The sequence below is a fragment of the Vicugna pacos genome, chromosome 1, assembly GCF_048564905.1.
Source record: "Vicugna pacos chromosome 1, VicPac4, whole genome shotgun sequence".
NCBI classification, from domain to species: domain Eukaryota; kingdom Metazoa; phylum Chordata; class Mammalia; order Artiodactyla; family Camelidae; genus Vicugna; species Vicugna pacos.
In genome coordinates this window covers 5,281,869-5,307,844 of record NC_132987.1, presented here as the reverse complement: position 1 = coordinate 5,307,844, position 25,976 = coordinate 5,281,869, and the positions used below count along the sequence as shown (strand labels likewise).

Here is a 25,976-nt window from a genome sequence, read left to right as displayed (position 1 = left end):
TGTAACAAACACCAGAATAAATTCTGAGTTGATCAAAGTTCACTCAAACAAGCAAACCTAGAAATAAGACACAAGTGTCTATCTGACTTCTAGGCACTAACTTTTTGACCTTAAAAGTAACAGGAACTATCACAAAGGGAAGGGCCGGGGGATTTTAAGCAGATATGTCAGGAATAAACCAAATCAAAAAGCAAACAGAAAAGTAGGGAAATGTTTGTAGTAGAAGTGCCTGACAATAACTCATTGCTGTCTAAGAGCTTGCGCAGTTCTTAGAGGGTCTCCGCCGGGTTCTCGGCTCTCAGTTCCCTTGTGACTGAAGGGGCATCATTTGTACCTTCAGTCTGACCTCTTCCCCGGACCTCCAGACTTGAACGTTCCCACCTCCACACTCTGTCATTCCCCCATGTGTCTCCATCACAGAGCATGTCATGACCCAGCTAACTCAGCCTTAGAATCGCCCTTGATTCCTCTTTCCCCATCACATCACACGTCGGGTCCATCAGCACATCCTGTCCAGACTGTGTACGGAAGTAAGTCTCTTTCCTCCTCTCTCTGCACCGCCCAGCCTGAGCCTCCGGGTCCTGGGTCACCTCACACCCACAGTCCCCTGTCTGCCCCGTGCCTCCTCACACGCCCTTTCCACCCAGCAGCCGGATTGATGCAAGTCCTCATCACATCACTACTGCTCAGGGCCCTTCAGTGACTTCCCAGGAAATCTGGGGCTGCAGGGCAGGCCCTACGTGACCCAGTCCCCGCCTCTCCAACTCTGTCTGCTCCCACCGCTCTCCTCTCTGGTCCGCTGGACTCCCGCCACGCTGGCCTGCTCACGAGTCCTCAGGCGCGCGCACCGTCCCACACCGGGAGCGCTGAGCCTGCTTTTCCCTGTGCCAGCTTCTTCCCCACGAATCCGCGTGACACACCTCTTAAGTCTACTTTCAAAGATCATCTCTTCCTGGAACCTCCCTCTGCTGCCCTCGCTGAGAGAGTGGGCCACTTTACTCTGTCCCTTCGCTTTGCTTTGTTACTGTTTTTGGTTTTTTCATACCACTTCTTACTGCCTGAAATGGTAGTTTTAGCTTTTTAAAAAACTTTATTCAATTATTTGCATGTTTTTATTGTTTGTTACTTGCATTGAAATGTCAACTCTACACATTCGTCTTGTTAACTGTTGTATCCTCAGCACCTGAAATAGTGCCTGGAGTGTAGTAGGCACTCAGTGAAAGAAGGGTTGCAAACAGCAAATAGACGTTTAGAAAGCTGTCCACATTCATAATTAGTCAAAGAAGTGCAAATTAAAACACCTCCGAAGTACCATTTTTCACCTTTCACATTTAGCAAATTAAAAATAAAAGCCAGGTGAGTAAGTCCTAGAGACCTACCCCATAGCCTTGTGCCCATAGTTAATAATACTGTTATGTACTTAAAATTTGCTAAGAGAGTAGATCTTATGTCAAGTGTTCTTATCACAAAAATTAAAATAATAATAATAAAGAGAGCAGGAGGGGGCTTTCGGAGGTGATGGGTAGGTTTAAGGTGTAGATCGCGGTGATGGTTTCATGGATGTATGCTTACCTCCAGACCCATCAAGTTGTGCACATGAAATATGTACAGCTGTGGTACGTCCATCATACCTCAGTAAAGTGGTTTAGAATGAATGAATGAATGAATGAACAAGCTAGCAAAAGTGCATGGATACCCTTAGTCGCCAAATGAGGGAGAGTAAATTGAGGCAAGCTTGGTAGATAATCCTGCCAAATATTACATGGAGCCTTTATAAACACCACATTATTCACTGCTTTATCTGTGATCAAAAAACTATTGTAGCTTCAAAACTGTTGGTAAAGTCCCCGTTTCACTATTGAATGCCTACCATGCTTTTACCAGGCTGGACCCTTCAGCCATAAAATTAGCCTCACAACTACTTGCTTAGCTCTTTAGAAGCTATTGAAGAGTTATGCAGTGGGGCTGTCACTGAGTAGCAAGACAGGTAGTGGGGCTGGTCCAGAGGGAAAATACATCCCCCTGGGGGAACCCCCAGCAGTGATCAGGAAGTAGAGGGCAGACAGGAGCCAGGCAGACACCTGGGAAGCAGCGAGCTCATACTCGCTGCATCTCCGACAGTGGGCTTCTATTTGTGTTGCTTATCCAAATCAGGGATGAGGATGCAGAGATGACATGTGATTTCATGGATAAGAATATCTCGAGAAATCAAGAAGCCTGATTTCTCTCCTCTGCTTTACCATGGATTGCTATAATTAAGTCTTTAAAAGCAAGTGCCTAGGTATTTTAGTGGTAGATTTTCCATTACGTGTGTGGGTAATACGCACTGTGCTCTGATTTTTACTTACTTACTTGCAAATTTCTTTTTAAAAATGGGAATTGACATTTTCTTAGTCGTTCAGCTTTGGAGCTCAGAACAACAATTTAACACTCAAATCGTGTTCCAATTTTGTCCTTAAATAACCATAAATTGCTGCTATAAAAAAATAAGCACATCTAAATTGTGACCAGTCTTCAGAAAGACCCATCTGATTTAATTAGGAGTCTGTGACTGCTGAAATGCCCAGTTGAGTGGTCATGGATCAGAATTTCGTAGTTTTTAAATACTGCAATCTCTTATATTAAGAATAGAGTCACATACCTTCTGTGTTCCAAGATATTCATGGATTTTCTGTTTTGAAAATGACACAATTTCTCCAAAAGTGTAATTTTTCCTGTTCTGCCGAGGTGAGGAAATGATCACACCTGAGCCATCAGTAGTGTCTCAAGATCACACATCCCTTTTTCCAGAGGCGCCGTTTTACAGGCTCCACAGCAGTAGGCCCTTTAACTTGCTTAAGCAGTTCCGTGTCACCAAGGTCAGATATTTCATCTGATTAAATGAAGCCTTGATGGAGATTGGAAGACACCCGACTCGGCTCCTGACCCGCCGCGCACCCGATCAGCGGTAGCATTCTTTCTCTGGGCTGATGTTCCCGCTTTGCTCTGCCCCGTATCAGAGCTTAGTGTGAACGACATAATTGATACCAATAATGAAAGATTCCAGAACTTGAATTCTGGGAGGTAAGCCCTCTGTGAAAGGCCCCTTGTCAGGATTCCTGCATGGGATGTAAGAGGAAGCCAGGCTCCAGGGAAGGATGTTTCCATAAGGAAAGGCTCCCTGGCCTTTGAAGATGTCTCCCACATTCCCCATCTGGGCTCCGTGTGACTGGGAGTCATGGCATCCAATCCATTTTTACCCCCAAGAATGCCTGCTAGCCAATATTTCTCCACCTCTCCTTGGAATCAGGATCTTAAGAGTGCTCCTCCCAGGGCCCAGCTTCACAGGAATGTTCTAGAAAGTGCATGATCCCAAGAAGTACAAGGATTCTTCCAGCATTTGTAATCCTTTGCTAGAATTTGGGCTTCGTGGGAACAGGGACCGCATGTGCCTGTTTCATTGCTGTTTGCTGAGTAGCTGGCACAGAGAACAAATTCAGACAGTAGTGAAATGAACAAATGCTTGTTAGCTTCAATTAGAGAAGAACTTATATGGATGTCAGGGTCTGGACCTGAGGGTCTTTGTTTTCCAGGGCCTCGCCCGGTACCTGGCACTGTCTCTAGTATCCAGTGATACTTAGTTTAATGATGCAATAAATAACTACTGTTTTGAATACCTAAAAGGCATTATAAAATTCTCCTGGCCAATTTCCATTTTCTGTGGTCAACAAGAATGTTTAAATTAGGCTTTATTGTATTCACTCAGAAGTATTTTATTGCTAAAATATGGTAAAGAAATAATATGCTAATAATATTCCCCAAGCCATGAAGCCAAGAAGTCCATGGTTATAGCCCCTTAGTAGTTAATTGGCTAATCAGAATTTCAAAGGATGCTGATTTCTATATAAATGTAATTTTGTGATATTTTCTTGCTCAGATAAGAGTTGGTGCTGTAATAAACACTTCTGTGTCTGAAATGCTCTTCCCACTGTAGCAAAGAGAGTTCTTCACTCCTAACCAATTTAGGTAAATTGGTAACACTATCTCCTATCTGGTGCAGATGAATCTTTCTCCTTTTAAAAAAATATTAGGTATAATTTGTAGACAATACAGAGATCTTAAGTGATGAGGCTGATGAGCTTTGACAGTTGTGTGTACCCGTGTAACCACCATCTAAAACGATGCATCTGGAGTTAACGTTTCTTTGACCCGAGAGTTCCCTCGTGTCCCTTTATAATCCGTTCCAACCCTCCATCCCAAGGCTACCATTTTCTGATTTCTATTACCTTATATTAGTTTTGCCTTTTATTGAGCTTCCCATAAATAGAGCTATACAATATGTACGCTTTTGTGTCTAGCCTCTCTCGTTAAGCACAATGCTTCTGCAATTCATGCACATTGCCGCATACATTAGTGGTTCCTTCCTGTAGAGTGCTGAGTTGTCCGCCATCATGTGAATATACTGCGAGGTGTTTATCTCTTCTCTTGTTGATAGACACTGGGTTGTCTCCAGATTTAGGCTGTTATGACTGTGACTGCTATGAACATTCTTGTACTGGTGTTTTTGAAGTTTTTGTTTGTTATTGTAGTTATTGGTAGATATATGTTTCTCTTTCTTTTGGGGTAACACTTAGAAATTAAACTGTTCTATAGGGTGGACGGATATGTAACTTTATAAGAAACTACAAGCAGTTTTACAAAGTAATTGTACCTTTTTCCACTCTCATGAGGAATATATGGGAATTCTAATTGCTCTCCATCCTTGCCAATATTTGCTATTGTCAGTCTTTTTGATTTTATCCATTCTAGTTGGTATGAAAGTGGTATCTCATTGTGGTTTACTTTACATCTTTTTATAGCATATTGGTGATTTGTGTATCTTCTTTTGTGAGTTGTCCAAGTATATGCCTGTTTTTGGTGGGTCAGTTGTTTTATTCTTGATCTGTAAGAATTCTTTATATATTCTGGATCGAAGTCTTTGTCAGATGTATTTACTGCAGATCCTATTCCCAGTGCGTGGCTTGTCTGTTCATTTTCTTAACCGTGCCTTAATGATGTCTTTTGATGAGCAGATTTTTATTTCAGTGAAGTTTATTTTACCAGTGTTTTCTTTTATGGCTAGTGGGTTTTGTTTTCCTATCTAAGAAATCTCTCTAAGACTCTTCTTAGTTTCCATTGTTGAGGGTCCTCCAGGCCATCCTCAGCTTTGATGATTCACTAGCACTCACAGAGCTCAGAAGAGCTGTCGCACTCGTGTTTACAGTATACTGCGGCAGGAGGATACAGACTTACATTAGGAAAGGGGAAAAGATTGGTGTCTTAAGAGGAACCAGGTACAAGTTTCCAGTTGTCCTCTCCCAGTGGAGTGCTTAAATCTCCCAGGGACCATCTATGACAACAGGGGCGCTCACCCAAGATGTGGTGTTCCCCAACGTTTTTTATTAGAGGTCATGCAGGCATGGAGCAACCATGTGACTGACATTAACTACTCCTTCTCCAGTCCCCTCAGAGGTGAGACCCATACAGTATGGCAGGGGCCCAGGTTACAAAAACAGACTTTACCATCAATTCCATTGTTCATGTAGACTGTTTGGTGTGGCCCAAGGTCCCAGGTATACAAAGGCACTTTTATCAGGCACGACATTCCAAGGGGTTAGACGTTAGCTCCAGTCATCATCCCTTGAGGGCCAGTCCTAAACGTCTTTGAAGGGTGCAGGATTTGGGCAGCCCAGGCCCACTGAGTTAGCCCTTTACTATACAGTCTCAAAGATATTCTGTATTCTTCTAAAATTATGTGTTCTAGCATTGTATTCCACCTGTGGTCCAGTTCAAATTAATGTTTGTGTGTGGAGTGAGGTAAGGATTAAAGTCCATCTTTTCCTGTGAGATATCCAGCAGTTCAGTACTATTTGTTTAAAAATCTGTCCTTTCTCTGTTGAATGAAATTGGACCCTTGGTTGAAAATCCATTAACCATGTAGATATGGATCTGTTTCTGGACATTCTGCCCCTTCTCTAGTCCCACCCTGGCTTAATTATGTAGCTTTCTGGCAAATCTTGATTTTAAGTGCTCTGAGCCCTCCGGCTTTATTCTTTTTCATTCTTCTGGCTAGTCTAGGTTCTTTGCGTTTCCATATAAATTTTGGAATCAACACATCAATTTTTATAAAAGTAATTGGGATTTGGGTTGGCATTACACTGACTCTATAGATCAATTTGGAAAGAACTGATACGTGCATATTATTGAATTATCCAATCCATGAACACAGCCTGGCTCTTCATTTAGTAGGTCTTTGTCAGATTTTCTCAGCAGTGTTTTATAGGTTTTAGTGTAGCAGTCTGGTAGATTTTTTCTTTAATTGAGAGAAAATAAATTTCTCTCTTTTTTTTCCTGCACCTCACCTGTTCCCTTCTGTGACTGTAGTTTTTTAAATGTGACCGTTTCCTTTTTACTTGGACTCACATTTCTTTATATTTATTGGCTCCTATACCTCCTTCCTTAAAACTCTTTAACAGTTGATTCGTGATATATGTTTAACTACAGCTGCTTGTGATTTTTTTTTTAATTGTGAAGATATACAGTGATTCTCACAGTAAAGGAGGAGGGATGAAGAGGGCAAAACTCCCCAATGGGTAGGCGTCTCAGAATTATATCCTCTACCATTAGACCGGAAACTTTCTCAAAGCACAGTTACAATGGGAGAGATGTATATCCCTCAGTGACACTGGGTCAGAAAATAAATTAGTGAAAAACTACCACTCTAGAGGTTGGAACGTAACTATTCACTCCTATAGGAATGTGTAGGGAGTTTATCTAATGGTTTGATACAACCATGATTAATGTGTAACTGCTTATTATTGATTATATTAAATAAATATTATAAGTTGTATTCAGAACCAATTAGGTAAGCCCCACAGCCTAGCTTATATCCACCCCCCACAAGGGCCAACTTTCTATCCCTAACCTTTGGCTTCATGTCACATTAACAAAAATTTACCTGCCACCTACGAAATAATCACATTCTTCATAGCTGAAAGGAAACATGTTTCACTTGAAAGTCAGATTCCTAAGGAATGAGTAGTAGCAAACTAACTTTTATCACATAGTTTTAATAAAGACCTATAAAATCTTGAGTTTCTTGAGATGCGGAGAGAGTTGATTTTCTAACATAACAGAAACCTCACAACATGGCAAGCAAATTGGAATTAGATACAGGTGTCTTTCGCTGAATCGAATTAGACAGATTCAACTTGAAGGTAAAGAATTAAGCAAGTTGGAAACCAATTCATTGTATAGAATTGGAAACCTTCGACTTAGAGAATTTGTGGGTAGAAGTTCATCATGAACGTTAGCCCAAGTGTTAGAATCACCTTGAAAAGTATTATTTTGCAACCATGACAGCTTTCTTTTAAATTTCCAAATAAAAGATAGATGTATATAAGGATGAAAGAAGTAAATATGAATCAGAATCCATTCAGGGTAGGTCAGTAACGACAGGCGAGAAAAGTACAGAAATGCAGAGAGAATACTGTTTCTATCCAAAAACCAAAGTCACATATTTATTTTTACTTTTTCCAACTATTCCTTGGACTAAAGAAAATAATTTAAAAATAACTTCTGTTTTTATGATGGGAAAAAAGTATAAGTAGAATGAGATGAGAAAATGATGGCAAGAAAAGGAGACCGTGATAGAAGGAAGGGGGAAGACTAGAGGAAAAGGGTCTCGGAGGGAAGATGACCGTAGAGGAGGGAGGAGGGGCCGGAAGGACAGAGAGAAACTGAGGGTGACAGTCAGGAGGCAGGGCGGCAGCGCAGGGCCCTGGGTTTGGAGATGGGTTTGGAGATGGGTCTGGTCCGCATCCCGCAAGGGCCTAGACCTCTTCTTGGTCCTTTCATCCTAGCGGGTCGTGGACGCGATGCCGGAAGGCAGGTGGCGCTGCGGGTCACAGCCCGCTCCAGCCGGGGAGGGGCTTTCGCCGCGCCCTGCTTCCGGGAAGCCTGCGTGTGTGGAAATGAGTTTCTAATCTCTGCTTCTGCGGTTCCAAAAATGGAGCTCTTCCAAATTGAAATAGAGCCTGTTAAACCACTGGAAAGGATTTCCTGTGTCAGAGCTTTTTAATCTGTCTTCTGTCACGTTCTGTGACTTTGGGAACTCAGCTCATTTTTTAAAGCCCGGCAGAGAAGCCCTGCTTTCCCTCGCAGCGGCCCTCAGTGTTGGAGGACTTGCTTCCTGCTCTTCAGCCATTCCTCTTCCGTCGTGATTCTCATTCCTCCCCCACTGTTCCGCTCCATTTTACAAACACGAAACTCAGTTCTGCCAGAAATTGATGCACCACCGAAACTGTCTGCGGTAATTGTCCAGCTACCTCCTGCAGCATAGGCACTCATCTGGTGTTTCTAGGCACATGTTCCTTGTGAAGGGACGTACGTATTTACTAGAGGGTAATAAATGCGATGTATAGTTACCATATTTACTTTTGCAGGATAATTTCACAGGGTACAGAACTCTAGGTTGGTGGGCTCTTCTCTCAACACTTTAAACACTGCACTCTCTTCTTCCACGCCTGGCTTCAGAGGTGCACTTGAATGTGGTCCTTATTTTTATTCCTCTGTGGGTATGGTGTCTTTTTCCTCTGATTTCTTTCAGAATTTTTTTTTCTTTTTCTGTGATCTTCTGTCATTTAAAAATGATATGACTAAGGATAGCTTTTTGGGCATTTGCTGTACCTGGTGTTCTCTGAGCTTCCTGGATCTTTGATTTGATGTCTGATATTAATTTGGGGAACTTCATGGTCATTATTGTTTCAGATATTTCTTCTGATTCCTTCTCTCCTTCTTCTCCTCCTGTTGCTCCCATCCTGTGCGTGTTACACCTTTTATAGCTGTCCCACAGTGCTCGGATCTTCTCTTCTGCTTTCACTGTCTTTTTTCTGTTTGCTTTTCAGTTTGGGGAGTTTCTGTTGGTTGCAGTCTCCTCCACCTCAGAGATTCTTTCCTCACTCAGCCCATCAAAGACATTCTTTGTTTATGTTACAGTATTTTTTATCTCTGTCTTTACTTTTCCTTAGAATCTCCTCCTCTCTGCTTATATTTCCTGTCAGTTCTTGCATGCTGTCTACTTTATCCTTAGCATTTTATTTTTTGGGGGGTGTAATTAGATTTTTATTTGTCTGTCTTTAATGGAGGTACTGGGGATGGAACCCAGGACCTCATGCGTGCTAGGCATGCACTCTGTCACTGAGCTACACTCACTCCCTGAGTCCTTAGCTTTTTAATCATAATTGTTTTAAATTCCCATCTGATACTTCCAGCATCCCTGCTATATCTGAGTCTGGTTCTGATGCTTGCTCTCTCTCTCTCTCCAAACTGTGGTTTTTTTGTTTTTTGTTTTTTGGGGTTTTTTTGCTTTTTCAGTGTATCTTGTAATTTTTTTTTGATAGTTGGAAATGATGTATTGGGTAAAAGAAACTCCAAAACAGGCGTTTAATAATATGGTGATAAGGTGTAGGGGAGAGGGAGCATTCTGTCGTCCTGTGAGAAGGTCTCAGTCCTTTAGTGAGCCTGTGCCTCTGGACTGTGGACCTGACACATGCCTGTCAGCCCCGCCCCCACTGACTTAGGGTACCACAGGAGGGGCAGAGGGGGCTGGGGTTGAGTATTTCCCTTCCCCCAGGTCAGTTAGGCTCTGAAAAAAATCCCAGCAGGTTAGACCCTGGTTAAACATTTCTCCTGAAGGCAGACCTTTTAAGAAGAAGATGCTCTGCTGTATTTCAGATGGTTGCTTTTCCTCTCCCCTTGCCATGAGAACCTGGTAGAGCTCCAGGAGGTAAACCTCACAAAAGTTTGGGCTCCCCTCATCCCCCCGCCCTGACTGGGTCCCCTTGGAGATTTGAACTCAGGTTTGTCCACACTGAGCCTCTAGCGATTCATCAGGTACAGTCCAGTCCCCTACCCCAGCTCTGGTTCCTGTGGGTTTCTGCTGGTGGGTTTCTGCTCTGTAAGTCCTGATTCTCTGAGTCTCTGTCTTCACCTGAAACTCTCTCCAACTTGGAGACAGCAGTTTGCCCTGTGACCTCACTTTTCTTACAGATCTAAAAAAAAAGTTGTCAATTCTGTTTGTGTGTTTGTTCAGCTTTTGACTTATTTTTAGGACAGAGTAGAGACTTCCAAGCTTCTTACACGCTGGACTGGAAACCTCAAGTTCACTCGTCTAGTGTTAATGCAGCCCAAGAATCTTATTTTCTTTCAGCATCATCATTGTGGGCTCAGATTAGCCTTGTAGACCATTCCAAAACAGTTTTGTTTAGGCATTTGACTTATTTTTAATATAAACTTATGTTAATCCATGCCTCCCTATTCTATACGTAATGTGCAGTTGCAAAACATTTTAACCTAAGTGCATAAGCTTTTATTATCTTCATTAAATTTTATCTGTTTCATTATTTCTCATGGTACTCTGTTGAGAGCGTTTTAAATTTTGATCATTCTGTCTAATATATTGGGTGTCTCTGCAGCCTTTGGTCTCAAATTTGATAAGCACATGTTCTCTTTCTTCAAGTCACAAGATTGTAGGATTTTCTATCTAAAAGAGACACAGAATATCATATAATTCAGTCCCCTTGGTTTAAAGATCAGGAAATGTAGGTCCAGACAGCTGAGCCGGCTAAATAACTCTTCCAAGTTACATAACCCAGTGATAGAAGATCATGACCTTAAATAAAAAGACTGGTGAGCTAGTGTGCAAAGCAAGTCTGAGACACATATCACCAGGTGGGGGCCAGAACATTCCACAGTACACATGAGGCACAATTGTCCAGCTATAACTAAGCATGTATTGTCCCCTGCTGTATCCACTGGCACTGACATACCTGGATAAAATCTAACAGATGTCAGTGCTTCAGACAAGAAATAAAGTTGTCTTAGGATGACTTTTTTTAGTGAGCTATACTGGCTACTTGTAATAAACTCAGCCATTTCCAGTAATTAGTAAAAATATTTGTGTAAACCAGTCTGATTTCCAGTTTGGTTCCCATAATTTTGAAAAATCAGAATATTTCCCTATTTCTATTCTTCTGATATTTCTGTTTTTATTTAATAAAACAAAATGAGTAATAAACAAAACAAATGCAAGTATCTAAAATTTTTAAATATATCTAAATAACAATTGAGTCAACAGACTATCTGAAAAAATGGGGGGAAATCTTGGTGCTGTTGCTGTAATCAGATGCAAATGTGTAGCTTTAAATGCTTTTATGGGGAAAAAGAGAAAATGGATAAATGAATAAATGAATGAACCGAGCAGTCAACCTTTGGGAACACGAGAAAAGAAATAATAAGACAAATTTAAGTTCGACTGTAGAGGAAAATAATTAAAAATAAGTTGGAAACTCATTCCTCGACAAAAATATAAAACAAGCATCTAACAAAATTTTATTGCCAAAGGAGTGAAATAAACAGATAGTAGATACCTAGTATTAGACTTACAACTGAAATCTCTAGGTCGGAAGGAAGTAAGCCAGGGTGGTATCGAGATTTGTATACCAGGAGAGGAAAGGTTGTGCAGAATTCTTACAGAGGCGATCATTTTTTAAAAAGCTTTAGGGAGGTTTTAGAAGTTGAATGAGAACAGCTCATGATCCTGGCCGTTAGGAGGCATTGGAGACCCTAGACGGTCTTTCAGCAAGCAGAGTGTGGGCTAGAAGGCCAGGCTGTAGGAGATAAGTCAGTAGTAAGAGCCGGCAACTCACCCTTTCTCAGAATTTCAGAAACTGATCAAAAGGGGCCCAGCAGTGAAGCCAGGTTGGGTTCTGGTACAGGCCTTTTGAAGGATTCATGGATCTTCAGAAAAATATCTCTGTTGCTACTGACTTAATCTGCTACCTAAGGTTGTGCCAATAGTAAGTTCTTGGCACAATTTCAAAACAGTCCCTCCTACATACATACTATTTTTAGCAATAGAATGTGGTAGACTATAGTAGTGAAAGACTGATTACACAGAATTAGTTACTCATTAGATTTGATAATATTTCATGTCTTGTTAACTACGGAACCCTCCTAATATTCATTCTAACACTGTTTACACTTTGCACCCCATCTTTAACCCAGTCCAGCCCTCACTGTCCATCAGATCTCTTGACAACTGCATTACTTTTCATTAATTTAGCACACGTGACTTAATAGCGTACATCATAGCCAATAACTGTTGCAGATTGTTCGGGATGTCTTGTGAAGAGTGTTGCTGCTACTGTTTAAGATCTGTATCAGCCTATCTGCCGTAAAAGTCATGAAACAAACGATGGACTGCATGCTATCTTTAGAAGTTCATGGTTCACAAGTGTTACTGTCTGAAAATACAGGGAGTCACCTTCAACATTTGTTTTGATAATAAAATATTCTTCTGGAAGCTATGAGTAGTGGGTGAGGGGGAAATTGGTTAAAAACAAAAAATGTTCCAAAAAGGAAAACAGTGCTCAGCCCCTTTTGAAGAACGATTCAGATGAAAAATTGCTTGGCGCGAGCTTGCTCTCTGTTTTTCGTGGTTATTAGCGGTAATGAAGATGCATTCACCATCGTCTCTTGATGATGCTCTGGCAGTTTCTTAGTGCTTTTATCGACATATAAATTGTAGAACTGGCAATATGGGAATTTGACTAGTACATTTTTGTTTATAAAAAAGGGGGTAACAACATTATAACTTCTTCATATCTGTGAATTATGAATCTTGACTTGCAAATAAGCAAAACAGAACTTCCTTCTGCCGTCGCTCCCAGGAGATGGGCATGCAGACAAGCTGCTAAGTGCAGTGTGGGAGGTGAAGGCCTTCTTGGTCCAGAATGTATGAGTTCCATACACGTCATTCATGCCTGTTCTCGATACATATGTATTGAGGGCCTCCTCTGTTGCCAAGCTGTGCTGTCTGTACAATGAGAGTGCCTCTCCCTCATTACGAAGCAGCTGACAATGGGAAGTGAGTGGTGCAGATCACTCTATGTCCTTCTGTCCGTTAGGAGATGTTATTTTCCATAATTTGGGGAAGGACATTAAATAGCTCAGTTCTTTAAAGATGAAACGATGCAATAAGAACCATTTGAAAAATGATTTTTTCACATCTCATTGCATTAGAAGTAAAGAGCTCTTCCTTCTGTAAGGCTGAATTCCAGGTTTTAAGTTTGATTTGTCCTCTCTCCTGAGCACAGTAAGTCTCCAACACCCAACCCATAATAGTAGCTAGAACCATTAGAGAAAACATTACAGAAGGAAGAAGCAGTGTTCTTTGCTTTTTATTACAGAAGGATGGATTGGTTCTGTTTTAGTGCTGGATCTGGTAATGCCAAGGGTACAGCTGTCATAGAAAAGCAGGAGAATGGCTGTGTCAGGGCTGCCAGGTAGAGCTGAGGGAAAGACATGACGGAAAAATCCAAGTTAACTAAAATCCTAACAAGCGGATCCCTCCAACTTGATTTTCAGTTTCCTATTTTTATCAAAAAGAAGCTAAATGTGAGAAAGTGAGCTTCTAGGAAGGATTTGGGCAGTAAAAAAACACAAATTCGATAGTGACATAGAGTTGGACCACCTTCTACAACTAAAATAATTTATAATCATAAAGGTCTTTGAGACAGTACCCCTGAGATACTTGATTACAAATCACTGGGTAAGTAATCATTCATTTTAACAAACGTTTACTTGGTGTCCTCTATTTGCCAGTTACATCATCGGGTGCCAGCAGGACACGGTTGCTGAGAGAGGCGGTGTGTGAGCGGGAAGGGGTGTCACTGCCGCTGGGAGGTGGAGTGAAACGGGGGTGGACCTTGGACTCTGCAGTGTGAGGCCATTGGTGACCTCTGGGGATGGTTTCAGAGCGATGGCAGCGAGGCCACAGCCAGACCTCGGTGGGCGGGAGTGGAGAAGACACTTGTCTGAAAAAAAACACGTTGTGAGTAGGTTAAGAAGTAGGACGGTCACTAGAAAAGAATGAGGGTTCAGAAGTGGATGCGCACCTACGCATGCGCGCACGCACCACAGTGGTACGCTAGCGGGAGCGATCCAGTAGGAAGGAGAAAGTGGAGAGGAGGGTGCGGGAGCAGCAGTCTCCAGGTGACGCAGGAGACGAGGGTGCGGGAGAGGAGGACGCAGGAGAAGAGGACACGCAAGCAACGGTCTCCAGAGGTCAGAGCAGGTGGGGTCCAGAGCACTCCGGGGGATTGGCCATGGCTGGGAGCGAGGACTCTTCCTCCCTGGTAATAGGTGGGAAGACTCAGACTACAGGTAGGCTCAGCTGCCATTTAACAGGTGTTTATAGAACAATTACTGTGTTCTGGGGAGTGGCAGTATAGCAGAGACTTAAGTCCTAGTCTCCCTGAAGCTTTTATTCGACTGGGGGTTGGAGGAGATGGACAAATAATAGCCAAAGAAGTGAAATCTGTAATATGTCCGGTGATACAGAGTGCTGTCAAGAGAAGTCAAGCAGGGGCGTGGGGAAGGAGGGTACGGAATGCGGGTGGTAGTAGGGCTGAGGGGCTAGACGCAGTTCTCTTGGACTGGACACTTGATGTACTTCTGTGAATTTACTCCGTGCCTCTCAGACACACTTATCTTTAAAAATGAGATGAAATGTGGCCTTGTTCCCACAGGCCCTGGGAAGTCCACTCAGCCTTGTTTCCCAGGCACCCCTCTGTGTGTACCCAAGGCTCCCAACCCTGTACCTCTGCTTTAGAGCCCTCATCACGGGTTTTAGTCATATATTTATTTCTGTGATTATCCGATTCATATAGTTATTGCCTGCTGGACTGGAATCTCTGGGAGGGGAACTGTGTCTTTTTGGGACAGTCATAGTGCAGGTACTGATAAGCCCTGAATGAATGGAAGACTGTTTTCCATAAGCCACATCTTTTTTTTTTTCAATTGATATACAGTCAGTTACAATGTGTCAGTTTCTCATGTACAGCCCAAGATCCCAGGCATGCATATACATACATATACTCATTTTCGTATTCTTTTTCACCAAAGTTTATTGCAAGATATTGAATATAGTTCCTTGTGTTATATAGAAGAAACTTTTTTAAATTTACTTTTATATGTAGTACATAAACCACATCTTTAAGAATCTTGTTATTTTGCTATTCTGCGGTCACTCAAGTTTTCATGCCCCACTTCATGTAGCTGATCTAGCAAATGACCTTTGGCAAAGCACGTAAGGTAGATTTTTATACCAACAGAGTATGTGAGAGTTGTCCTCCAATTTAAATAATGTCTCTTGACCTTTTTTTTTTTTTTTAACAGAACCAGTGCCAAAGGTGCTCCCCTGAATATAAACAAGGTCTCTAATAGCCTGATTAACTTTGGAAGAAAGTTGATTTCTCCAGCAATGGCCCCAGGCAGCTCAGGTGGCCCTGTCCTCGGAGGCGTCGGCAGCAGCCCTTCCCCTGCCATGGTTCCCACCAGGACCTTGGCAGAGGCCCCCAGACACCCTTTGCAGCAGCAGCAGCAGCAGCAGCAGCAGCAGCAGCAGCAGCAGCAGCAGCAGCAGCAGCAGAGGCTGATGAAGTCGGAAAGCATGCCAGTGCAGCTGAACAAAGGTAAGGGAAGACCGCTAGCAAGTTCAGAGGAAGCGTTCCCGGTGAGCCTGAGGTTTCCTCACCTGCCTCTGAGGAGTCACCACCCTAGGAAGAGAAGTTAATGCACAACTAAATTTTTAAAAATCTGTTATCTTCGATCCTTTTTCAGTTGAAATATCAGATACTATATGGTTCTTAAGGTAATTGGTTAAGGTTCTTTTTTAACATTCAGGCCTTAGGATACTTGCCTCCAAGTCCTGGCTGTGCCCACAGAGTGTGGCGTGGACCATCACAGCGCAGAACTTGAGATCAGTCGACCGTGATCCCTGTGGACTTTGGGTCGTGCTGGTCCCGGGAAAGTTCTGGTGCCGTGGGCTCTGCCAGCCACCCCATAAATCCCTGCACTTGGTTTGGAGGAAGTGTGTCATCAGGCTTATAGTCACCCTTCAGGGACCTCTGAGACATACAACTAGACAAGGGGGGGAAAAGCCAAACAGACTATCTCAAGCAGCCCGAGTAAGTGTCTGAGTCCCTGCACCAAGAGGTGGAAGCTGAGGACGTCAGAGCTGAGGAAGCAGAGACGGTCCCTCCCTGTCTCTCAGTTGCTGCTGCTGGATTGCTGTTGGCGGCTCCCTTGCTGCTGGGACTTGGGGAAGCGCCTTTCCAGGGCTTCACCTCCCCGTGTATTTTATTCAGAAGACAGCCCTTGAGGTTCATACTCAGAACCTTGTTGTCTTCTTTTCCACTTACTTTTAAAGACATCTGTATTAAGTGCCCCTATTCATAGCCAGTTAGAAACAACTACATTTGTTCTTAGGGGTGGGACTCTGTCTATACCGTGGAAGCAAGAACAGTAACACGATGGCGGAAAATCTACAAAAATCAACCCTAAGACCCTGCAAGGCATAGACTCTATGGCCATGAAGTATCAGGGCAAATATCCTGACCCAGGCGTCCTGCGTGTCTTAGAGGGGTCCCGGCATCCCAGCAGTGTTCAGTTCCTGGTGTTGACAATAACAGTAGTAAAACTGAGTCAGTAAGAAGACCTTGACCCCTGTTCCATGTACTCTGCTTAAGAAGGTTGTATCCAAAATTATTAAAAGCTTTAAATTATTGGCATTTAAACTGGCAAACTTAAGTTAGATGGACTCTCTTCCCCAGTGATGGAAAACGATGAGTGTGTTCTTCTGTTATTTGCATCGTCTTATCTACTGTTCCCTCTGGGAGGCATTTGACCTCATGTAATTAGCGTTTAAATTTCTGTGAGAATACTCAGTTTGCCTTACATAAGACTCTTTGCTTTAAATTAACATTCTTTCTTTTTAATATCAAGCTATCACACGTGATTGAAAGAAAAGGAGACTTCGAATCTTCAACGTATTGTAAATGTATTTTAATGCCAGGAGACATTGCCCCACTTCCAGAGTGGAAATGAATGTTATTTTATATAGTTCTTAATTGTACTGTTCGATTGTTCTAAACAAATATGATTGCGGTACTACTTTGATAACAAGTTGTAGTCAGTAGTAATTCTAACTGATGGCAGGCAGATGCGTCAGAGAATCTCAGTGCTGTAGCTTAAATTTTCAGAGGAACCAAGCCAAATGACTCTAGAAATGTAAAGTTGTGTCTCTAAGGAAATGTCAAGTATTAATATCACAGCAAGTGAGGAGAGAAGTGCATGAGGATGGAACAATCGATGCAAACCAAGTCCCCAGTTATAAGGAAGCAGCAGAGCACTTAAGCAGAGTATCTGGAAAGGGAGCATCACAGGGGCGTTTTGTAACTGATCCCCGGGCTGGAAGGAGCTGATCTCTTTCAGCAACTTTTCTTTTTATTTCTGGTTTGTTCTTCTCCTGTCAACCCACCTTCACATTAAAGATCAGTAGTACCGCTCATGCCCCTCCCTGCATAAAGGTTTGAATACAGAGATAAAAGGCCCTGGGAATGGTTGGTATCGCAAAGGTGGGGTAGGTGACGCCCTTCCCTCCTTCATTCTCCGATGAACCACAGGCGGTCCTGCAGCTCTCTGACCCTTTGTTCCCTCACTCTGAGAGAAGAGGCTTGGACTGACCCTCGGGAGCCTCCCAGCTCCAAAAATCTATGGTTCCTTTGGTAAAAGGTGCATTTATTAACTCAGCTCCAACCCTGGTTGTCATACTGGTGTTTCGCACACATGTCCTGCTGTGCGGTGACACTGACCAGTCTGTGAGCGTGTCACCTGGTCCCAGAGATAAGTGAGCAGTCTTTAGTCTGTCAAGAGGCTGGGGTCGAATTGTGACTTCTCTCTTAGAACTGCTCAGTGCCTTTGAGGGAAGATGTGTAACCACCCTCTTAGTGTACTCTGCTGGAAAATTTGAAAGTTGTTGGGGAAATGGTCGTTTATGCAGATGAAAATGCTTCTGGCTTTCGTTGGTTAGTTAACTCTCAGTTGTCTGTTCTTATCTAGGGAAACAGTTCTATGGAAAACCCAGAATTCATATATCTGGTGCCTGAAATGCACTCTGTAGTTGGTGTGTGTGTTGGGGGCGGGGTCACGAAGGAAGAAGGGAGCGCAGATTTTCCGTAATTTTCCTGGTGACAGCCAATATTAAAATTAGCTTTCAGTCTCTAAATAGACATTAATAGGGATCCAGAAGCAGCAGCGCAAAATGGGTAGCAAGCATAGAATTGAAAATGTTCAAATGTACAGAAAATTAGGCACACCACTTATCAGCGCATGGAGAGTTACTATATTATGAAAATTCAGGACCTGAGAAGTTCCACTGAAAGTCATCTATCACTTGTTTGGTGTATGTACCTATTTATAGATTTTATTTCAGTTATAGGAGAATATAAATGCATGTACTGTTAATTGATAGGGATGGTCTAATTACAAGCCAATAATTTCCAGATGAGTTGGCCTTGCTGTGAATCATAATCGTGGCAAGTGGTCACGGCACTGAGGGTGTGTCATGTAATTCAGAAATTGCTTTTGTACTATTGTATAAAAGCTACAGGGAAAGCAATCTTTTAATCACACATGATCACACACAGAAAATATGGTGCCTTTTAAGAAGGCTTGTCTCTTAAGCTTGTTAATCTCAAAATAGCATTGGACTGCAGATGCTGACATAGCCAGAGAATGATTTTGTTGGCAATGACTGTGCTTAATGTTGAACTTTGTCATCCAGGAAGGAAACCAAAGCACCAGAAAGTCTTCCCTCTAAATGGCCGTGTACCTCAAGTGCGGCGCAGAATTTCCTTTTCCTTTTCCTTTTCCTGTCTCCCCTGTATTCTTAAAACACTGCTTTTTCCTCCCTTTTCCTTTGTCTATTTTTGAATTTGAACACTTCTTTATTTTAAGCATTTACTACAGGCCCAATTTGTAAATGAAATCTCGCCTATAATAAGTATATCAAGTTTAAAGGGTATGCAGTTCACAGATTTATTTTTACATGTTGACATTTATAAGTACATGTGGTAACTTACGAAATCTTTTCAATACTTAATATGAAATTAGAACTTGTTTAGGTCTTTGTCACTGAAGACATTGGTTTCAAGCTTAGTTAAAAATAAATTCTGTCTGTTGTAGGAGGAAATCAGTTTCAAAAGACAGCTTACTTCTTAATAAAAGCATATAACTTACTTCTGGATAAAGAATTTTTTTAAATAAGAAAATATAAAATCACACAATTATGCATAGTGAAATCTGCACAGCAAAGTCTTTTGATTGCTAAAGTCTCCCATACTCTAGACTAGTAGAAACTTGCTTTTTTCTTTTTTAAAAAATGCAGAAAAGCATTTTAGGAAACACTTCTTGAGAATTATTTTCTTTTTAAAATATTTTATGTTAATTTTATTAAGATTGTGTTGCATTTTCTGTGTCACTGTACTTTTAGTCATTAGATTGATAAGTATTACAACATTAAGTATGAAAGAAAAGTTGATTTTTTTTTCCCTTTTGTGAAATCTAATTATTTTTTCTTATGAAATGCAGGCGATGTAGTTACAGGAAGCGATGCTCAGGTTTCTGTTCCTGTCCAGACTCTAACTGACCTCCCAGGTACAGTTACCATGGCAACGTAGTGTACATCCCTGCCTGCAGTATTGTCATCGCCGACTCCAAAGCTCCATTTTCCTTTCTGCCCACCCTCCATCCATGCTGTTTATCAGATCACTACCATTGTTCAGCCACTGGGTGGCACTGTTGTTTAGAACAAAATTCCCTTCTCATGTCATACCACGGTGATGCTAAGTCCTGATAAGATGTGGGGGTTTTTATGAAGTTTCCACCAGACTCTTTCCTTGCAAAATATGGTCACTCTATATTCTGTGGTCATTTTAACACCACACTTTATTTGGCAGCTCATGTTGGGGGGTTCTTTTCATTGCATAGGTGCTTTGTGACAGTATTTGACAAATCAGTTCTGAGATTAGACATTTTATATACCGTTTGTATGCATATTATTGTATGTGTGAGCCAGAGGTGCTTATTTTATTTTACCTAAAAGAATTACAACTTGATTTTGCAATATGTTTTTAACTACAGGTTTTGTATTATGAATCATACTAACAGAATTGAAGTCCAGTGTGACAAATCTCTATGTGGAGTAACTGGCAATGATTTAAAATAAGAAGATAATATTTTACTATCATAACCATTTGTTCAAAAGCTAGAAAAAGTTTCATTAAGAAATATAGAATAATAATAATCCATATTCAGCATCTCTTGTGAAATTTAGACACATAAATATTTTAAGTCAATGCACAAATCTTTTATTATGTAATCTTTAAGATAAACCAAGCCATGCAGAGAAATTCTGTATTAAATGGAAGCCTAGATTAACTTTAAAAATCCTCCACTGAAATTCAGCCTGAAAAAATAGCCGTATTAATTGAAATTCATATCTTGTTTTCCTTAATTTACAATATCCACACAGAATAGTCGTGCTAGTAGAATTAAATTTTGTTCTAATAGTAACATACCTCCATAATATCTGTGGTTTTTAATAAATTAACAGAAAATGATATATTGTGATCAGGAGATAAGGCGTGTGTTGGCTTCGCCTCTAAAAAAAACGTCCTGTGGCCGCAGAGGGGTGTGTCCGTATGTCTATATTTAGTCCTGTGTTTCACAGGTACAGTTCCTGGCTGTGTTCTGGTAATTGAGCCTGCTGACCTTTAGGGCTTTTCCAACTCGGGGATTCGGTGGAAAGCTGCTGTTTACTCTTCCTGGTGTGTGTTAAGTGATCTATGTAATTAGGGGTGTAGTAGGGGGGCCAGGAGAAGAGGCAGATCATCTCCAAATGACATCTCTTTCACTTTGTCAGTGATTGCACTTAAGTGAGTACTGATGGGAGCACTGATAACAGTGAGAATTCATGGGACTTAAACTTGTTTCCTAAAATTAAAATCTGAGCACCCCCCCGCCCCCCGACCCCACCCCCAGCCCAGGCAACTTTTTAGTAAGAGTTCTGTTATCCCAGAGCCAGAGTGCTGCTCATACATGTTGGGCTCTGGAAGCCCCATCAGTCTATACCTGGGGAAGGAGAAAGCTCAGGGCTGGCTTGCTTATTCTGACTTCTGCTCCTGGGCTGTTGCTCAGTCCACCTCTTTCTGCGGATCAGGGCCACGTGAACAACGTGACTTTTTAAACAGAATCTTGAAGAAGGAGGTTGTATTATTTTGTTCAGATAACTGGAGCTGTGCCAGTAGAATCATCTCCTTTGTTTATTTAACAAGCATTTCTTGGGGGCCCGGGCTAGGTGCCGGGATTGTCAGGCCCTCAGCCCCCTCCAGCTTCACCAGGCTGCTTGGGAGTCAGCTGGTGCTTAGACGAGCAGGCCGGCGCTGGTGGGAACCAGCTCTTTTTCCGGGTACCCTGTTCTGGATTCACTACCTGCCCTGCTCGGACAGGGGCCGTATTGATCTGATGGGGTGACTCCAGCTGCCTCCTAAGACACGAGGCCCACATAACAGCGGCCAACCTGTGATGAGACAGTGAGGTGGTGCCGCCCCGATCTAGAGAAGTCACATTGTGTTTTCCCCAGCACACTTCCTGCAGAGTGTCAGGAAGCAAGGGGAAGTAGCGTGAACCAGAATAGTCAGTGGTGCAACAGAGAACTTTCGAACAATCTCTGCTTCACACATAGGGCCAGTAATGTTAGTAGCTGGAGAGCTTTATCAGAGACGCCAGGCCCACTTAGCTTCCCCCATGTAATATATCAAGAGTAGATGTACTTTTCATTTCAGGGAACTAAAACTATCATTTCAACTCTCCCAAGTATCTTTTTTTTAATCCATGGGGCACACTTCAAGAAATGAAGTAAATATCAGTATTTTCAATGATTCTTTGATTATATGTAGCCTTTTCTTCTCATGAGGTTTCATACCTGTATCTTTGCCTTTTAACACACAATAATTATATGGATCTTAATTTTTTGAAGAAAATCCTGCATCTAAAGTGAGATTTCAGAGTTTAGGTCAGTAAATAATTTTTGGAAAATCGTTGGAAAGCTCCATTTTCTATTTCTCAGTGTAGGTTGCAATCATAAAAAATGCACCACATGAGAGTTCATTTTTTGACAACTTAAAGAGTTTCTTCAAAATTATTTTTGGAAATTGCACATCTACCTCAGAAACTCTTTTTGAGAGATACCTAGAAATTTAGTCACAAACTTAACTTTAAGATATGGGGAGATACACACACATGAATACACAGGCATTACTGCCAAAGAGAATTTAGAATTTCCAACCACAGGCATATAGAGAGTATCATATAATGAGCTATAAGGAGAGAAGTTCAGATTGTGTAAGTTCTTGCCATTGCATTTAAAATTTATATTTGTGTGTGTATTTATGTTATGGATATGAATGCATATACATAAATGTACACACATAGATATCATTGTATAATATTTATCAGGTGGTTTTTTTAAAGAAAAAAGGTTGGAAAAGGCCACAAATCTCCCTGCCCACGTAGCCACTGTTGACATTCTTAAGTAAAATGAAAACGCATACACCATTAGACAATCACAATTCATTAAAGGCATTACCTGGGGAAAAAAGACCAGCTTCCTTTTCTCCAGCCCACTTCACGAAGGGTGCCCAGTGCTAAGTTTCTTACAATTACTTCTAAGAAAAAAAAAAACTTAGCCTGAGGAGTAACATGCGAATCCCAGTAGTGTGATGACAGCTGTGCCTGGAGATGCCCTCACTCTGGGCCCTGAAGCAGATGGTACTGACAGAAATGTTTCAGCGCGGGTGACAGGCAGCAACCTGGCAGAACCAAGACGAGGAAGAGCAGGACGTGGCCGTGAGGGGACAGGGGGCTGCTCGTCCACACAGGGCGGGGGAGGAGCGGGAGCGCCGGGAGGGTCTCCCTGTGGACGACCCTGTCCTGGTCACTCTGGGCGGTGGATAGTGGGCAAGGATAGTCCAAAGCAGAGCAGGTAGTTCCATTATGTTCTGAGCAATCCCTTTAAGAAGCCAGAGAAATGCAGAATATGTAAAACACATTTGGGGAGGCATCAGTCAGCTAGAAAATGCATCCTTTTTGGAACAAGTTCCAAAAGACATTGAATAAATGAGTTGGATTTGGGTTGCGAACAAGGTCGGAGTTTGCCCTCTGCCATCAGAAGACCTCATTCCACTTCTGCTGAATGTTGGTCACAGTGACGACAGCCCCTCCGGCACAGCTGCTGTTAGAGGCGCCGGGTGGGACCCCTTGCCCGGCACGGGCTCTGCGGGCTGGCCCACATTTGACTCCTGCCCGCACCACTGCCTTGCAGAGTGGCCCAGGGAGGCTGCTTAACCTCTTACCTGTAAAGAGAGAGAAAGGGCAGCTGCTTCAAGGGTGGCTTAGGAAGTCAGCAGAACACCTTTCCCAGAGTAAGGGCTGGCGGGACCCTCATGGCACTGAGCCCCTGGGACACAGGACTTTTATCAAACAGTTCAGAGAAAGGGAACAAGGGAAAGATTTCGTGCCCCCAGGCATGACCGTATCTAGTCCAGAGAGCACCTTCGTGCACATGAGCAGGTCCGTGCCCCTTCTGTGCCGGCATCTTCACACACAGAATGGGCTGGGTTGCAGCCGCCCCCGCCCCCGGCACTCTCAGTGTGGCGCATGCTGTGGTCCTGGGCTGAGAGCCAGTTGTCTGAAGTCCGTGGGCGGTCACTGAGCAGTGCAGCCAGCGTGAGGACAGTCCGGCCAGAGAGCGCCGGCAGGTCTGCAACCTTATCATCTCAGTGTGGACCAGCCGGGGGTGCCTTATTCAGCCATGCTCCTGTGACCCTTGTGCTCCTTTCCTGCTTAATCTCTGTAATAACTCACGCCGTCCCTGGCAAGAGAAAGGCCAGACCCCTTCGCAGGAGGACAAGGCGCTCTTCTGGATCTAGCTGGCCCGATGTTTAGAGCCCCCCCTCCCCGCCCTCCCCCAGAACTGGATTACCAAAAGGGGGGAAGGCTTACATGTAGGGTACCAGCAGTTGTTGGAAATAATTTACTTGATTCCCTTCTCTCCCCTTCCCTGAGAAAACCACTGAAATAATCATCAAATGAAAAAGAAGCCCTCTGGTGGACTGAAGCCTGTTTTACACTGGTATTGGGGTCGTTTTTAACTGCATATGGACGGCCGGAAGCACCAGAAGGTGTAGTCAGTCTTTGACCTACATGTTCCCAGCAGTCCAACTGCCTGGTAAATACTGTGTTCCCTGCCAAAAATGACCCTCCCTGAGTCACCATCCCCACCACCCACACTCCGGATTTTAACGTTAAGCTCACACCTCAGATTACCTGAGACAGGACTGGACCGTCTCTCTTTTGTGCTTCTGCAGGACTGCTGCTTATACTTCAGTGTTGCCTTTTATTCCCTGGACTGTCGACTAGTCAGTGCATCTACACTCCTGCATTTCCCTTGTGCTGCTGGTTTGAGAGCATCTCAGGAGCTCCTGTTGCAGTCTCTGCTCCCCCCATCCCCCATCCTCAGTGCAGGCAGTTTCTGTAGGCATTTCAGAGGGTCAGTCTGCACCAGGCATGTTCCCCAACGCTTGGTTATGAAGGAAGGACTGCATGCACGTCTCAGGTGGCTTAGGAATAAATAGGTCTTTATTTGGTACAGTCCAGAATGCCTGACAGCAGGATAAAATTGTAAATTATTGTCTTGGACCAGCGCTTTGGAGAAATGAGCCGAGACAGAGATGTACGGGTCGGAAGCTTCGGGGCCGTGCCCTGAGGATCAGTCCTGGGAGGGAAAGTGGCAGCACTGGGCCGAGGGTCCAGGTGAGCTGGTTTCAGTTGCTCTGGAACCTCTGGGGCTGAGATGGGACCCTGAGAGTGGTCTGTCAGAGGCCGGGGGGCCAGCCTTTGTCCTCTGTCCACCCAGACCAGCCCCTGGACTAGAGCTGTTCCCAGGGAAGGGGCAGATCGTAGACAGAGCACTCGTCAGCCAGGGGCTGTTTTCAGAGAGGAACCCATGAGAGCTGTCAGCAGCCAACATGCCCAGCATCTGGGAGAATCGGGACCTCAGTCCTGTCAACGGGGTGTGGCCAGGGCACCACAGCCAGGGATTTGAGAATGTGCCTCCTGGAATAAGCTTAAGTTTGGGTGCAACAGAAGAAATGGTTAATGTTCCTATCAGTTAAAACCTGTAAAAGGTTTATAGAGCCTCAGGACCACTTTATGGGCTACGGGCTTGTCAAGAAAACTGACCCCTAGCGCAGGAGCTGTCCGGGCGAGGCCTGGGGATGGAATGTCGCCCGTGTACCTGGTGCCCCACACCAGTGCTGGCTTTTCCCGCCTGTGCTGGGTCTGGGAAGGGCAGGGAAGTCTCAGGTTCCTTCTTTCTGTCTCACATTCTGGTGACCCCATCTTCCTAAGTTTATATTCTCCAAAGGCACCAAAATGTTAGCTAATTTCTGTAATTGAGGGGAAATGTATTTTGTACAGGGTATGACTGGGATAACTTCTGAAGATTTTTTTCCTTGATGATATTATAATTCCTTTTATGAAAACATTTCCCAATAGATTTGATAGAACTTTACTTGTATAAGTATCAGATAGATAGAAAGATAGATGAATGTGTGTAATAGATAACCCCTGCTATATTTCAGAATGTATTCAAGGGAACTAAAATTTTATAAGATTGGACATATATAACTGCTTACAACTATTTTTTTCACTTTGGAAAAAAAATGTGGGGGGGGGTTGTTGTAGTCCACAAAATTAAAAATCCTTTTTGTAGGCGTATAATAAAACTTAAATGATTCTACCTGGAATTTTAGATTAACTCAGAATCTGAACTATCATGTCAAATATTGAGAGTCTAGAGATCAGAAGTAGAGCAGAATAATCAAAGAAGTGTTCATGAGGATTTCCTTTTTATTTAACAGTTCTGCAGATCAAAAGTCTGATACAGGTCTGGCCAAGCTAAAACCAAGGTGTCCAGAGGCTCTAGGGGAGAA

General features: G+C 42.9%; 1 protein-coding gene across 2 annotated transcripts in view; it reads left to right on the top strand.

Annotated features, from left to right (window-relative positions):
• TBC1D5 (TBC1 domain family member 5) overlaps window positions 1-25,976 on the top strand; it is a 497,763-nt gene that overhangs the window by 413,492 nt on the left and 58,295 nt on the right. Inside the window, exons 18-19 of one of the 2 annotated variants that reach the window (XM_072946400.1) lie at window positions 15,259-15,554; window positions 19,513-19,578. In XM_072946400.1, the coding sequence (XP_072802501.1) occupies window positions 15,259-15,554; window positions 19,513-19,578 (362 nt within the window). The remainder of the gene's footprint in view (window positions 1-15,258; window positions 15,555-19,512; window positions 19,579-25,976) is intronic. The other variant, XM_072946459.1, reaches the window with a different exon arrangement.